This window comes from Oncorhynchus keta, chromosome 1 (assembly GCF_023373465.1).
Source record: "Oncorhynchus keta strain PuntledgeMale-10-30-2019 chromosome 1, Oket_V2, whole genome shotgun sequence".
Taxonomy (NCBI): domain Eukaryota; kingdom Metazoa; phylum Chordata; class Actinopteri; order Salmoniformes; family Salmonidae; genus Oncorhynchus; species Oncorhynchus keta.
Genome location: NC_068421.1, coordinates 51,512,678 through 51,529,626, shown reverse-complemented (window position 1 = coordinate 51,529,626; position 16,949 = coordinate 51,512,678). Strand labels below are relative to the sequence as shown.

General features: G+C 44.8%; 1 protein-coding gene across 2 annotated transcripts in view; it reads left to right on the top strand.

Annotated features, from left to right (window-relative positions):
• LOC118387194 (zinc finger protein GLIS1) overlaps positions 1-16,949 on the top strand; it is a 130,115-nt gene that overhangs the window by 83,356 nt on the left and 29,810 nt on the right. For both annotated transcript variants that reach the window (XM_035775371.2, XM_035775367.2), the window contains exon 5: positions 15,491-15,652. In XM_035775371.2, coding sequence (XP_035631264.1) covers positions 15,491-15,652 — 162 coding nt within the window. The remainder of the gene's footprint in view (positions 1-15,490; positions 15,653-16,949) is intronic.

Here is a 16,949-nt window from a genome sequence, read left to right as displayed (position 1 = left end):
TGTCAGTGACTTACCTGAGAAGTTGACTGGGTCAAGTTGCCTTTTAGATACATACTCATTGTGGTTCAGTTGACTCTTTAACCTACAAGTGCCTTCAGAAAGTATTCATACCCATTGACTTTTTCCACATTTTGTCGTGTCACAGCCTGAATTTAAAATGGATTCAAATGAGTTTTTTTTTTGCTCACTGGCCTGCAAACAATACCCCATAATGTTGAAGTGCAATTATGTTTTTACAATTTTTTACAAATGAATTAAAAATGAAAAGCTGATTTGTCCGGAGTCAATAAGTATTCAAACCCTTTGTTATGGCAAGCCTAAACAAATGAATGAGTAAAACTTTGCTTAACAAGTCAAATAATATATTTCATGGACTCATTCGGAGCATTAATAGTGTTTAACATAATTTTTTTGAAGGACTACATCATCTGTACCCCACACATACAATTATCTGTAAGGTCCCTTGTTTGAGCAGTGAATTTCAAACACAGATTCAACCACAAAGACCAGGGAGGTTTTCCAATGCCTCGCAAAGAAGGGCATCTATTGGTTTCTGGAGCATTTGGTCCTGAATCAAAATGTCTCATCTGTTTCCTCTGTGCAAATAGCTGGAATACCTAATGGTTAAAAATATCAAAAAGAAGACATTAAATATCCCTTTGAGCATGTTGAAGTTATTAATTACACTTTGGATGGTGTATCAATACATCCAGAAACAACAAAAATACAGGCATCCTTCCTAACTCAGTTGCCGGAGAGAAAGATAACTTTTCAGGGATTTCAATGGTGACGTTTAAACAGTTACAGAGTTTAATTGCTGTGATAGGAGAAAACTGAGGATGGATCAACAACATTGTAGATACTCAGCAATACTTACCTAATTGACAGAGTGAAAAGAAGGTAGCCTGTATAGAATACAAATATTCAAAAACTGTTTGCAATAAGGGACTAAAGTAATACTGCAAAAAAAAATGGCAAAGAAATGAACTTTTTGTCCTAAATAGAAAGTGTTATGTTTGGGGCAAATCCAATACAACACATTATTTAGTACCACTCTCCATATTTTCAAGCATAGTGTTGGCTACATCATGTTATGAGTATGCTTGTAATCGTTAATTAGGGACGTGGTCCCGTGGTGGGAACATCAATCAGCGGAAATGTTCAAGAGCGCCACCTATAGAGGTTGATAAAACTCAAACTTTCATTAAAATGGACATACAATGTACTGAATTAAAGCTACACTCGTTGTGAATCTATCCACCAAGTCAGATTTGTAAAATGCTTTTCGGCGAAAGCATGAGAAGCTATTATCTGATACCATGCACCCTCAAAATACTGCAACGTCACCTAACACGACAGATTTTGCGTTAGCCGGCGCAAACCAAAACGCAGAAATAAAATATAAAACATTCATTACCTTTGACGAGCTTCTTTCTTGGCACTCCTAGATGTCCCATAAACATCATTTAGGGTCTTTTTTCGATTAAATCGGTCCATATATAGCCTAGATATCGATCTAAGAATACTGTGTGAACAACGGAAAAAAATAGCTTTTTCTAACGTAACGTCATTTTTTTTAATTAAAAAAGTTGACGATAAACTTTCACAAAACACTTCGAAATACTTTTGTAATGCAACTTTAGGTATTAGTACACGTTAATAAGCGATACAATTCATCAGGAGGCGATGTAAATTCTATAGATGTCCGTCTCGAAAAAATGTCTTGGAGAGAGTTCGACCAAAACATCCGGTCGGAGACCGGAGGGAATCAGTTCCCTTGATTCGGTTAGACCAAGAATCAAAGCTGAATCAAATGACAAGACTCTAGACAACGTGTGGAAGCTGTAGGCACTGCAACCTCGGCCTAATTTAATTCGGTTCACTTTGAACAATTCCTTGAAGTCGCGCATGAATATTTATTTCCATTTTCAGTGATCAGATTTTCATGCACTTTTCGATGAAACGCACGTTCTGTTATAGTCACAGCCGTGACTTAACCAGTTTTAGAAACGTCTGAGTGTTTTCTATCCACACATACTAATCATATGCATATACTATATTCCTGGCACGAATAGCAGGGCGCTGAAATGTTGCGCGATTTTTAACAAAAAGCTGCGAAAAGCTGCTTAAATTCTCGACTTCCCTAACAGGTTATTAAGGACTGTTGAGTTTTTCAGGATAAAAAATAAACGGAATGGAGCTAAGCACAGGCAAAGTCTACACTGAAGTTGTTTACCAAGAAGACAGTGAATGTTCCTGAGTGGCCGAGTTACAGTTTTGACTTAAATCTGCTTGAAAATCTATGGCAAGACCTGAAAATGGTTGTCTAGCAATGATCAACAACCAATCTGACAGAGCTTGAAGAATTTTGAAAAAATAATAGGCAAATGTTACTCAATCCAGGTGCGGAAAGCTCTTAGGGACTTACCCAGAAAGACTCACAGCTGTAATCGGTGCCAAAGGGGATTCTGACATGTATTGACTCAGGAGGTTGAATACTTATATACTTATCTTGTTTTTCCCATAATTATTTCTACAAATGTTAGAATTTTTTCTTCCACTTTGACATTACAGACTGTTTTGTGTAGATCGTTGACCCAAAAAAAAGACAATCAAATCAATGTTTATTGCACTTTGTAATACAACAAAATGTGGAAAAGGTCAAGGGGTGTGAATACTTTCTGAAGGCACATATTTTTCAGGTGTGTGGAGACTTTTTAGGGCCAGAGGCATAATGCCCACTGAAACTGAGGGGACGTGTGCCCCCCTCAATTATCCAATTGTATAATAAAATAGAAGATATGGTTTGTTTTACATATAATTAATTCAAAGATATTAGATATAGCCATCAACAGAATTAGGACAGATGTAATTACCGTTTTACCATGTACTTTCCAAGTATATACCTGGTAATCTCTGTCAACAATTAAAATAGTGTTACCCATTTTACTTTAAGAACACATTTGGTATTTTACCCTCCAAATTGAATAAAGTTTCGGTTTTAGTTTTGAGAACGATTGAGAATTCAGAGTTGCACCGATGCCACCCACGTCATAATGATAAAACACACCCCAGCCACCACCTCACCTGCCTAATGAAACCACTCTCTCGACACACACACCACCATATGCTGAAGGAAAATTGACTGCAGTCAGCCAGGGACCTGCTGGAAAAAAAAGCATAGATCATGGAATTTCCTTCTTTTTTTCACAGGTGTGAAACCAGCAAACATATATATTTAGATTTATTAGACTGATTTTTGGAAGAGAGTGGCCCAAATCCCCCACAAGCAGACGTTGAGACATACAGCGGCGTCCGTTGCCAAGATGGCGTGGTGTTTTCTCCGGGTAAATGGAGTCTTTTGTGAGCAATCAGCTCCGACACAGGAGATGAAACGGCGAGTGCCATTAGCTAATTAAAACTGAGGTTCTACACATGACCCGGCTTTTCCCCTGAACGCTGTCCTGAAACCGGAGCCGTCTGTGCGTAGGGCGCAGGCGGCGACTGACGTTGATATTAATGTGTTTGTACCAGTACGAGCCGCTGACACTCCGGCCTGTCTGGACTGCTTAGCCAGCGCAATCTTTCAGAGGCTGGGACTCTGGCCCGGTAGCAGCTACCTGCAATGAAGACATATGATTCAGAATTTTAACCTAGACGGCCAGGTCTGTAGGCATGAGCCAGCTCAGCGCTCACAGAGACCCACACACCTCTGTACTGGAGGAGAAGGGGAGGGAGAACTCTGTACGATGCAGTTAAACATGAATACTCAGAAGCAATAGGGGAGAAAGGGAGAGAGGAGGCTTCTTTTTTTTTTTTTTTTTACATGTCAGGACTAAATGGATAATTGTATGGGGAACTTGAGTTCTGATAGCTTGCCTAGAATTTGAAAGCGCAGAGTAATTGAATTCGGAGCACAAAAGCAATGGGAGCCCACAGTAACCGCCTGCGGCGTATCTGGAAAGGACAGTGTCAACCCATGGTTACCGTCGCTGTATGACTGTGGGTCCAGAGCGTCCCCGCCTGCTGTCAATCATTTATGTACCCACCCTCCCAGTCTCTTATCAATCAAGCCTGTGGGCAACCGTGTCCAATTGTTATTTCATGTATTCTATTGGTGCAATGAAGCCATATTGTCATGCCATCGTTATCTTCTGCCGTCTGTCAGATCCTATGTGCCACTTGGCTGTCTCGGGCGTCATGCTAATAGTGGAGAAACACTGACCATATGCGATACATATATTAGTATGATGAAACTGCTGGCAGAAATGGTCTGAGACTGATGTTTTGGCATGGTAATGAAAGGCCTGGATATAGATGGATCTTGCTTGTTTTCCTTGTCGAATAGGCCAGGCCAAGTTCTTGTCAAACCATAAAAGTTTTCCAGTCAATCTCTTTACAGTAATGCAATCCAGTCTTTTCTCTCTCTCTCTCTCTCTCTCTCTCTCTCTCTCTCTCTCTCTCTATATATATATATATATATATATATGTATATATATATATATATATATATATATATAGCCTCAATAGTCATTTTTATATTTCATTTCGCTACAGCTGACACAGATAAAAGTATTATGAAGCCACAGTGAAACAAAGTTAGAGATGCAGTGAACCAGCTCCCCTGTCTCAGACTGCGTAACCAGGTATCAAAGCAGGGACAATCCACTATATGCGATACCCTAATTACATTTGTCTGGAATGCAATGTTTTGAGTTTGTAATTTCCTTAACATTTAATCACGGTTTTGTATCAGAAACCTGATCGACCGGGCTGAAGTTGACAGGCTTGACTCTAACATAGCGCAGTGGTTGTGTCATAATTGTGTCCCATCCAAGTCCTTAATCAGTTTAACCTCACCAGTGGGCCAGATCAGTTTACTAATACGTGGGAGAGACGAACAGAGCCGTGTTCAGGGTCTATTGTCCAGGCACGTTCCTGGGATCTCTGAGGGGATGGGATGGGGACCTGAACAGGTCTGTTGTAGAACACTGGTCTAACATGTGTTCTGGGATCTCCAAATGACACCCTAGTTCCAAATGGCAGCCTACTTTTGACTAGGTCCCATAGGGCTCCCATAGGACTCTCGTCAAAAGTAGTGCACTATATAGGGAATGGGTTGCCGTTTGGGATGCTGCCACAGTTCCTAAACGATTCCAAACAAAGCACTTTGGGTTCTCTATTGCTGCAGTGTCAAGGGTCATATAAAACATGGGGTCTTGCTTGTAAACCATTTAAATCCTCAGGACAGACAGGCTTCTTATGGAAACATTTGGAGGCAGTTTACCAGGAAAAAAGAAAAATATACTTTCTCGAGCGTCGTACTCCCTACGTAACACTAGCCTCGTTTTGTACTGACCGACGAGACACCATTTGTGACCGAGCAGCAGCCGTTCCGCAAACCTTCTCTGTGAGCCGGGCCTGTTGGGAGTGTGTGGGACAGTGTGTGAACAGTATGTGGACAGAGGTAAATCTCTCAGTACCCAGAGGTGGAGTGGGTGTTGTTGAGGTATTGATGTAGCAGGGGGGGCTGGGTGTCAGTGGGACACGCATCACACAAACCACTGAGCCCAGAGAAACATCATCTACCTCGCCTAGCCTGACCGCCGTCACATCTCCCAATAAACAGAGCAACAAGAGACACCTTTATATTCCCTTCTCCAGACCCAGACCATGTCTGCCTCAGAGCCAGGGGCCGCCAGACCACAGCCCCTGGACTACGCCTCCACTCAGACCAGTCCAGACTCCGGAGTCAGACCAGGATCCAGTGTCACTCTGGGCCAGCAACTAATATAAAGTAGCTACAGTACAGACACTGGTACTGTCGAGAGAAGGATGGATGTTAGCATTTTTTTTTAATGAATTGAAATAAAATGTGTTATGTGGTAGGGTTATGTTGACATACGCACTGTAGTGTTCAGTGGCTCGGTTGGCTAGCTAGCAGGTGACATTTGAAGGTTTTGAAAGGAGGAGGAGGCCCGAAGGAAAGTAGAAGAGAGATTAGTTGAATCATTGTATAAAAATAATGTCATCCCCAAAGTATTCAGCCCAGAATCAACTCAACACACTGTATGATATACCTGAAAATGATGTGAATGTGATCCATATTTGGGAGCTTTTTCATAGCATTCATAGCGTTGGCAGAACATTGCGCTCTGTAACGCTGACTCACAGCTGGAATCCAGCAGGGCAATTAGAGCTGGGAGCGTTCCCCAGCAAAGTGTTCAGTCCTCCAGGCCAATGAGGCTGTCCACACTCCCTACAGGCTCTGTCTCTTTACACTGTCAAGCCTTCACTCTGCCTGTTATAATGGAGATGCGGCAGGGTAGCCTAGTGGTTAGAGCGTTGGACTAGTAACCGAAAGGTTGCAAGTTCAAATCCCCGAGCTGACAAGGTACAAAATCTGTCATTCTGCCCTTGAACAGGCAGTTAACCCACTGTTCCTAGGCTGTCATTGAAAATAAGAATTTGTTCTTAACTGAGAGAGAGAGAGAGAGAGAGAGAGAGAGAGAGAGAGAGAGAGAGAGAGAGAGAGAGAGAGAGAAAAAAAAAAGTAGGGTTGCAAAATTCCAGGAACTGGTTTTCCCAAAATCCCGATTGGAGGGTTCCCAGAATCAGGAGGGAATAAACGGGAAATCCTGAACTTCCAACCAGGATTTCTGGAAACCCAGAGAATTTATTGAACGTTCTCTGAATTTTGCAACCCTAGACCAGAGAGAGAAAGAGAGAGCGGGAGAGGGGTGGGGGGGAGCAACGACATCACAGTAACTTCCCCATCTGAAGATGGGGTACGCTTTGTCACAGTGGAGAATTCTGTCATAACACCGGCGCCTAGACTGTTTAACCTGCTGTGTTGTGGCGTTGCACAGACCCCATTGTTTGGTGCTACTGGCTTGGTTTATTCAGAACCAGAGAGTTCGATTGGTAGACATCTGATTTACATTCCTCCCGTAGAGTTTTACACCCCTCCAGTGACGCTGAAGAGTCTCCAGAAAAGGATCCCAGTACAACTTCAAAACATGTGTTTCATATTTGATCAGTTCAGCCTCGGAATTAGTTTAACATAGACGTAAAAGGGTTTATGCTGGATTTATAACCATTGGTTTTGTTTCCTTACAGAATGAAGGATAAGTCTGGGAACTGTTTTATTGTTTCCCGTCTTATGCTAGCTTTGGTTTCTGTAATAACAGCGATTACGTTTGTGGCACGTAGGACCGATCCTTTCAGGTTGTCCGTTTTCACCGAAGCAAAATGAAACCAAAATCAGTGTTGCCGATGTGCCAAGTTTCACATTTTAAAGGGACAAAGCCACGCTTCACATTAGGTCGTGCACAATTTGGTCAACCCGGACGGTACTGCGAATGGAAATTGCACGTGAGAGAAAAAAAAAAACACTGTGCGGGCCGTGGTGTGCGGCCACGGCAAGTGCCAGGCCCGGACTCATATTACTGGCTAACGTAAACACGTGTCGGATGAGAAATGTCATGGAAAATATTCCATAAATATAAAAACGTTTACTGTGGAATACCAATCGGAACGCTGGAACCTCACAACTCCTGCAGTTGGCAGGTTGCTTTTGTCCAAAGTAATTGCTCAGGAACAGAGACTGTTTTTGCACTTAAACGAATGTGTTTGCAGCCAGGCATTAGGAACATGGGCCAAAACAGTAATGCAGATTGGTGGTGAATGGGGATAGACTTAATTACACGTGAACATGGAACCACTTACTGAAACGTTGATATGAATTGATTTATTCAGAAGTGAATCCTTGGACGTCTGCAGTGAGGGGTGATATACTTGAGCCTTGGTAAGGACTGACACATTGAAGCCCCGGTAGCAGGCTGATATATCACAGCCAGCCGTATCCCCCCCGCTTTCGCGTGAAACTGGACTCCCCGACGCCCAGAGAGAGAAGACAAGAGAGCATGACTTTGGCACACTAAGAACTGAACAAAACCGAGAGGGCACTGTGAGCAGTTCAGTTTCACCACGTCTTGAGCAGCCGCCGCTCCATTCTCCATTACCCAGAAGGCTCTAGTGGTCTGGACATTCTCCAGCAGAGTGAATGATGCCCGCCCGCTGTTCGCTGTTCGATCTCTTTTCCGAGGGACTGTTAGTTGCGCAAAATGCCCTTTCTCTCTCTTCGGCTCTTCGCCTTGCTGGGCCAGTGCTGGGTGGTGATCACAATGCCATCTTGACCTATTGTTTAATTTCGCAGCGACTGTTTTCTCTCTGAATATTATGGGGCCTGCGGCGTCAAGGCGTTTAGCTTGGCAGCACGCGGCGCCTCTGAAATGTTTATTTTGTTGCGTGGACAAGGAGCAGTTTGCCAAAAGGGAGAAGGGTACAGAGAGGGAGAGAGGGTTACTTTGTACATTTACGTTTGAGTCATTTAGCGGACGCTCTTATTCAGAGCAACTTACAGTAGTGAGCGCATACATTTTCCTACTTTTTCAGAGTTAGGGAGAGCCGGGTGACACAGGAGAGACTGATGTCAGAGGTACACGGGAGGAGGGAGAGAGGGACAGTGGTGGACAGAGAGAGGGATTCGAGAGATGAAGAAATGGTTGATTGAGTTGAGAGAGAGAGAGAGAGAGAGCCGGTGTGAGTCAAGTTGCTTTGACATAGAACAACCTGGAAGAGAAAAGTAGCAACGTGATCAACTAATAAATGCCATCTAGTAGGTGTCTGAATCCATCCACGTGTAGAACAGTCCCCCACTCTGGAACCCACTGAAGCCTCGGAGGAAGAAGAGCTTTGCCCGGATAAGGGGTGTGGAGAGGAGAGAAGAGGTGCAGAGGGGAATGGAAGCAGGTGTGAGGGAGAGGTCCTGGACAGATTGAGTCCGGGTTGGCAGAGAGAGGAGAGAGGATGCTGCTCTCAGACCCGTCACAGATGATACGGTATTGACTGGGAGTAACATCAGTCCAGCAGCCGGCTCAAAGCACATATCGTGTTAAGGATTTTCACTAACGTTCCCCTCACTCCGGGGGTTCGAGTTACGGCGAAAAGGTTTATAATTAATGCCTTGATGGTCTACTAATGGTCATGGCACCAGGGCTGTGTAATACACTCTAATTAGCTATTAGAAATGGTTAGGGCAGCTAGGGTAAACACAGGGCCAGCAATCAGAGAGAGAGATTCAGCGCCATGAAACACAGTCATGACGTACCAACTCTGAGTAATGAGTTTCAATCACCTCTCAATGAATGGTTATTCACAAGAGTAAAGATCCTGAATGATTTTCGTCCACCAAAAACCAACGTCTTTCTTTTGCCTTCCTCCGTTGCTGTAACCAGAGCCTTACGTTGAGAAAAAATACAAGGGCTCCTAAATATAAGACTCTGGCTGTAACCAATACACAAGCCCTCCAACTGAACTTCCCTCAATCTCAAATGGACTGACGTTTCAGAAACCCCTTCAGAAATATTTTTTGCTTGTTGGCGCAACCATGATTTAAAAGTCAACTTCTGCCCTGTAACATCTAAAGTCCGCCAAAAAAAAAAAAACCTGACTACTGTTAAGGCTTTAGTACTGGTGCAGTCTAAACATTGTCCCCTCTCATTTCAACGCATTGATATGGATGCGGTTGGTCACTTGGCTGAAACGTGACCCCATTTGTGTTGGAAGTTGAGTGCATTTCAATGGGAACTCCTGCACAGTTTGTCTGTTTTCATACAGGGGGTACGAATGAATACGGGCCAGTTTCAAGATGACACACAGACAAGGTGTGCCACTGAACCAATGGCACATTGAGGGCATTTTCGCTTTTATGTGGAAAACGGAGTTCGGCTTGGGAATGAAGAGTTGCTGTTGAACGCTAACAGTGAAGGTCATCGGATCAGCAAATAAGATATATCCTTTTGACTTTTATCAAAGAGAGAAGGGCTGTACTATGGTACGCGTGTGTGACCCCACTTCCCTCTCCCTCTCAAACTGGGCCATAAACCCAGCGATGCCCCGATCACGAGGAAATGACATCTTAGCTCTTTAATGTAATACAGGGCCTGGAAGCTGGCACATATGTAAACGCAGGCCCCTGAGTCTCAACAGGTTAAGTGCTTCCATGACGACTCGACTCACCATGTATTCTGGAGCCAGACGTACCCAAAGTAGTTCTATAAGTTGTTCTATACCAGTCCCGGTTCAAATCCATCATATAGTTCCCCCTCAATCTCCATCAAAAGTGCTAGGATTAATTCCAAATGGTACCCTATTCCCTTTATAGTGCACTACTTTTGGCCAAGGTCCATAGGGCTCTGGTCAAAAGTAGTGCTCTATATCGGGAATAGGGTGCCATTTGGGACGCAGCCCCTTGTTGTGGCAGAGAGCAGCTGGTGGGCCATTATGCTGGATGCCTCATTTAGTCATCATAGGAATGCTTCCTGTTGTAGACGATGCCATTCACAAACTTTTTCATCTGCCCCAAACTATGCGGGGAAAGTGTTAGTGCAAAATGGCTGCTCGGAACAATTTCTTTAGTCATTTACATGACTACTTCCTTCCACCAATTTATCGGCTGAGCGAGCTATCGCCTCGGCAGCGCTCGCTCACTCTGTTCCATCTGGACAACAGTCCTGCCTTAGTCACTGCTGTGTATGTGTGTACTCATATCTCACCATTCATAAATCAAGTGCTGTGAGAGTTTGGGCTGAGGATAAGGGGGAATGACGCAAAAGAAAAACAAAGTAAAGTGTGTGTGAATTCATCTCAATCCAGCATTGAGAAATGGAAAGGAGAAGAAAAAAAAGTCATCCCCCATCTTTGATTCAAATTAGGGCCTCTATTCGCAACAGATGAGTCTGGCTGCTAAAAGGGGTCCTGCTTGGCTGTGGAAATGATATGTGTAAACTATGTAATGCAAATGTTTTAGCGAAGCTGGCTTTAATTTGGTACCCTGACGAAGCACATGAGAAACCTGCCTCTCCTTAGCTGTCTCGTTGAATCATATGGATATAATTTCATCCATTTACGTTTTTCTGCTCTTTGCTGTGGTTGCCACGGGGCATTTGGAAGCAGGCAGATTAAACACACATGTTTCCCCGAGCCGCAGCCTGAACACTCCGCTCCAGCAGTTTTCAGCTGAACAGATCCTGAAGTGTTGGTGGTTTTCCTCGTCGGTCAGCGTATAAAAAGGCACCTTGTGATAAATGAACACACTTCCAGTACCTATTTTTTTTTTCAGATTAGAATAATACTGAAAAGCAACCAGTATAACTTTTTTTTTTATCTAAGGTTATATTCTGTGGTGGTGTGTTGGATTCCCAGATTAGGCCTTAAGAGAACACCTCACCCCGTTAGAAGCTTAGGCAATTACAGAGCCTCGATGCGTTAGCTGAAATTAATCAAAGCGGATAACCGGTGGGCCTCGTTAAGCCCCGGAGTACCTTATTGCGTTGACTGAAGGTCCTCCCAAAATGAGTTAAAGGGATTTCATGCTAGTTAGCAGCCACACATTTTAATCCCATTTCTTTCATCATTAGTCAGAAGCCGCCGGTCAAACGGATGGTGGTGAGAGCAGGCCAGAAACATGGGGTTTCACTGATATCAAAGGATTCCCTCCTGTCAGCAGCAACACTGGAGACTGTAGCTGTCGAGAGAAAGAACGTTCGAAAGTCATTCCTCACAACAAGAAAAAAAAGCACATCGAGGAGGTGAGGCTTTCGCTTACATGACCTCGATGCAGTCGAATAGAGTGCATTTCTAAAGAAATTAACCTCTTGAGAAAACTCTTGTCTCTCTCTCTCTCTCTCGCTCTATATTTACCTCTCTTTCTTTCTCAAGGCTTTCTATCAAAATGATGTCTGAGATGTCAGCGGCAACTTTTTTCCCCCCAACGCCATGCAATAAACGGGCGGTTTGTTTCGATCTTCTCCGGCATCTCAGTCAGGCTCTTTCTAATGAGCTCTTTTTAGTAGGTTAGCGGTACACTGCGGCCATTTAGGCGGCCAACTGTTTGGGCTTCTCTTTGCCAGTCAGCATTCATTTCCCATGAAGGCCTCAAGCTCGCTGTACCTTCACAGCCCAGCTCTCTGGGCCCATAAGCTGTCTGTTGTGATCGGCTGCCGGCCCCTCGGCCATGTCAGAACCCACCGTCACCCCAATGTTTACCGAGCTGCCCGAGCCGCCGGTGTCAAACGTGGCTCAGGCCCTGCTCGCCAGCCCCCTTCGTGTGGTTATCGAGCCCGTTTACCTTAGAACCAATCATTCAGAGGGGAAAGCCAAACATGTTTAAAGCAATTCATGTGATTAGCGTCTAAACTGCTTTCACAAATCATATCAAAGACGTGTTTAGAAGAAGCTGAAGTTGTCCTGTGTGGTTACGACACATCGGCTGGCTCCACATGTCTTCCCACCCATACCTTCTTCCTTGTCATCCTGTTTTACTTCTTTGCTCATCCATTTTACGGAAAAATAAACAACCAAATTCTTGGTGACATCCCCCTCCCGTACAAAATAGCTTCAATAGCTCTCACACAGCAGCAAAGTTATACGCACGCTGTGGAATTTCAACCTGTGCCCCAGTCCTGCTTTCGACTTTGCCGACACCTTCCCAGTAACCCACTACACTAACAGATGCCATTTTGACTGGCAGGTTAGCAACACCTGACCATGCACAGTAAATGCTCTATGAGCCGGTCAGTAAACCAATGTCCTGTGAATCATGTGCCCTTGCCCAGCGGTGGGAGTAGGCTCTCAACAGGCGGGGAAACTTCACCCTCCATGCCTGCATCCCAAATGGCTCCCTATTCTAGGGCTCTGTGTGGGCTAAAGGGTGCCATTTGGGACACAGAGCACCGTCTCACTGCCAGCCGACCTCGGGCACTTTAATATCCAGAGCAACACGATTAGCACGCTTTTCTCCACGGACCTATAACTCTCATTTAGCTTCAAATTTGTATTGCGTCAAAGAAAGAATGAAAGACTGATTATTTCCCTTCTACATAAATACACACATTTGGCCCGTCAATAAGGTTTATATTTATTTTCCAAACTCAAATGTTCGGCACGGTATGTGTCTGTCAGGCCTGGCATGCTCGTATAGAGGGCTTCTCCTCTGAGATTTTATTGACCCCCCCCTCAGTCCTATACTGTTGATGACCCTGCCTCTAGAATAATACGACTCCAGTGTGTATTGTGTGGTCTGACACTTTTAGATGTTTCCCAAGCCCTCGGGTCGAGGAGGCCCATTTCTCTGCCCTGTGTTGATGCAGCATGGTCGGTTTGATCTCATGACATTAGTGGGCTGAAATCTACTGTACATTACATGCCGTATCATGTCTTCTGTTGTGATATTTATCCTTGCCCTTTCTACATTCCAAACGACTGCCACTACGTGTGTGTGTGTTAACAGCTTTAAGGTGTCCACTTATCACAACAAAAACTCTCTATGGGGTTGCTAAGTACGGAGCTGATGAGGAAGCTATGTGAGTGTGATGAGACAAAGGAATCTTCTGGTCTCTTTTTTTATTGTTTGAATAGCACATTTAGACAGGCACGGACACACACACACACACACACACACACACACATACAAAACCTCGGTCACCTGACCCAGCTCTCCCATGACAGGGTTAGGTTTCGTCCATATTAAATGGCGGGGGCTGTGAATAGAGGGCGCTTCCTGCCCGTGCTGTGAGTGAATGAAGGAGGCCATGTATGAGCATTGAGCTCAGATCAGGACTGAAGGGCCATTAGAAGAATGGTGTGTCTCTCTCCTTGGGCGTAACCCGACACTCCCCAGCCCAGTGTGCGCGCACACACACACACACACACACACACACACACACACACACACACACACACACACACACACACACACACACACACACACACACACACACACACACACAAACACACAAACACAACACACACGCAGAGGCTTCACTAAAGGTCAGGGGACAATAGAGAGCAGTTCCTCCCATGTCAGGTACCACTGCTGCCCAGGCCACAGAGTGAGACGACCCTACTAATCCCGTCCCTACACTTGTGTGCGTTTGCTCGCATGCATGTGTGTGTGTCCACGCCCCTGATCGAGGCATAATGGCCAGGGAGGTGGAGCCGGCAGAGCCCTCAGATAGGGTAACAGGAAAGTAATTGTAACGGAAAGGGCCTTGATGCGATGCTCCTCAGTGGCCCCAAAGGCTCCCATTGTTGTGGACCATGATAGCAACCATGACTGGTATTGATGTCAGCCACTGCCGCGAGTCCCCGTGAATAGTTAAGGCAGATTAATGAAGCGGGATATAAGTTACATTGAGGTGTACTGTACTGTACATGTACAGTGGTGCTCCATTCACTTAATGGCTGTATGCATAAGAGGAGGAGGAGGATGGCCACTGTCTCAGCCAATCAGTCCTGTTTGTGTTGATGAGCGGGGGAGGATATGCGAGCAGACTCATGAATAATGGGTGTGCTAGCAAATCTGTGGTGTCCATTGGCTGAGTGGATAGGATCAAATGGGCTGAGTGGCCAGTCAGGATCAGATGTAATGGACTTGTTTACACTCACTGCCACTTATCTAGTTCATCTACCCTCATATACTATGCTCCGCATGTCACCCATTAACTGTCACGGTACAGTATAGGTTTACTGTCGTTTCTCCTGCAACCCCACTACCTGTCTCTTGGTAGTACGGGCTTACTATCGTCTCCCTGCACTGTAGCCTCACAGGGAGCTACATAGCAAGTTGTAGTAACACTAATACTGAAGGCATGTATATACAGATGTGGGATCTAAATTTGATCACCCTGTTGCAGAAGAACATTCCTGCCAGGCAGGAAATGTAAAACTGGTGGTGTATTTCAGGTTTGAAAAGGCTTCTGAAGTTTGTAATTTCAATTTAGAAACAATAAATAATAAATAATTATGTAATAATAAATAATAATAAAGATGTACCATCTGCTAGAAAAATGTATATTAATTGTAATCCACATAATAATTCATATTTCCTCCTTCTGTAGGATTATTTTCCTGCTGTAGCAAACTGGCTCAGATTAAGATCCTACATCTGTAAAATACAGATGTGAGGAGTTCCTGGCTCATATGACAATGTCTGAGTAACAAATGGCACCCTATTCCCTAAATAATGCACTCTTTTTGACCAGAACCCCATGGGCCCTGGTCAAAAGTTGTGTACTGAACAGGGGAAAAGGTGCCATTTGGGATTAAATCAATGTCATTTGGTTACTAATAGCTTTTTACAGTGGTCTGTGGAAACACAAGTGCCCAGACCATGTGAAAATGGAAGATTTTGACCATGGCTGGTACAATATCTGTTAGTTTCCATGGCCTGGTGTCATTGTAAGGAAGGGACTCATCCAGCTGTGTGACTGATAGAAGGAGTGGGGGAATGAGTGGGAGCATACGCTGCTCTGAGTCACAGAGGTACATGGACACAGTGGCTTCATTGTACAGCCTTCCTCTCTTATTGATCTCTCCCTCTCTCTCCCTCTGTGTGTGTGTTTCTCTTGTCTATCCTCTCCTGCAGTTTGAGGGCTGCAGCAAGGCCTTTTCCCGCCTGGAGAACCTAAAGATCCACCTACGGAGCCACACAGGGGAGAAGCCCTACCTGTGCCAGCACCCCGGCTGCCAGAAAGCTTTCAGCAACTCCAGCGACCGGGCCAAGCACCAGCGCACTCACCTGGACACGGTCAGAACACATGGAGACAGCCTCCACTCTGGTTCTACTACCCACAATTCCTACCTCCTGGTTCCTTTCAGCTGTAGATCATGGATCAAGGCTGTTATAAGGGGTTTGAATCAGGGTTCATTTTAGACACTCGCTGTGGGTGTGAGTGCCCTAAAAGTAGTGGGAGGGGCCATTGTTAACATTTGAACTCTGATAGGGGTGACCTGATTACGGTGTATGTGTACGGGGGATTTTTATTTAACAAGTGTTTGTTTAGATTTCCCTTCTTTTTCCCTCCCTTTCCAAGGCTGCCATTCACTAAACCAAACCAAAAACCAAACTAAACCTAAAGGAAAATGGAATTGTACACATGAAAGGGTCGGTGCCCATTTCCAAACCTCAATGCCCATTTCCATCCCTTGACAGTGTCACAGTTCAATAAGCGAACCATCAGTCGGGGAGTAACAGTCCGTTCCCACTCGCCCCACACTCCCTCCATCAGCCAGAGGCTGTGCCGGTGCCACGACATGCTACAGATCATTAAAATATCACTTCCATTAGTCCGTTTCGAGTCACAGTATGTGAAATAAGCAGCAGTTAGGTTAGCATGGAGCGTTCGGCTCAGACAGGGCTTTGCCTTGTCTCTGTCTGTTACAGGGGGGAAACCAATGACTGTATATAGAGGAAAGGAAAGCCTGAGTCAGCCACGACTCATTCCCCCTGTCTCTGTTACTCCTCCAACGTCTTACTTTATCACAGTCCACAGGCCTCAACCAGCCTCAGCCCCCCAGCCTCACTACCGTACTGACACAGCCAATTCCACCACCAGCCCAAGACGTTGATGGCCGCACATTAGCGCCCCGCCGAGAGCCTAATTTCGCTGCCCGCCACCCTGACAAACACACTTTGGGGGAAAAATCATTTTCAACTATGATATTTATACTAGAAAGAAGTTGTGTGTGTGTGTTTTTTTTTTCCCTTCTCCCTCGCTGGATATTTTCTCCACTCGTCGGGTCTGTGTCGGATTGGCGTTGCGTAGGAATAACAAACAGGGCAGAGATGAGTGGTGTCGAGAGCGGCTTGGAACAACAATGTGTTATTTACAGAAATGAGCGAGGTACAAGCGGAGAACCAATAAAGAGGCGTAGTATCACCTTTCACTTTAATGGCCACCTTATTTTCCACCGTGTGGAGGGAGAAAATACAGACACATTACAAAAGTATGTGGACACCCTGTTTCAAATGAGTGGATTCGGCTATTTCAGCCACGCCCGTTGTTGACAGGTATCTCTCAGAATCGAGCACTCATCCATGTAAA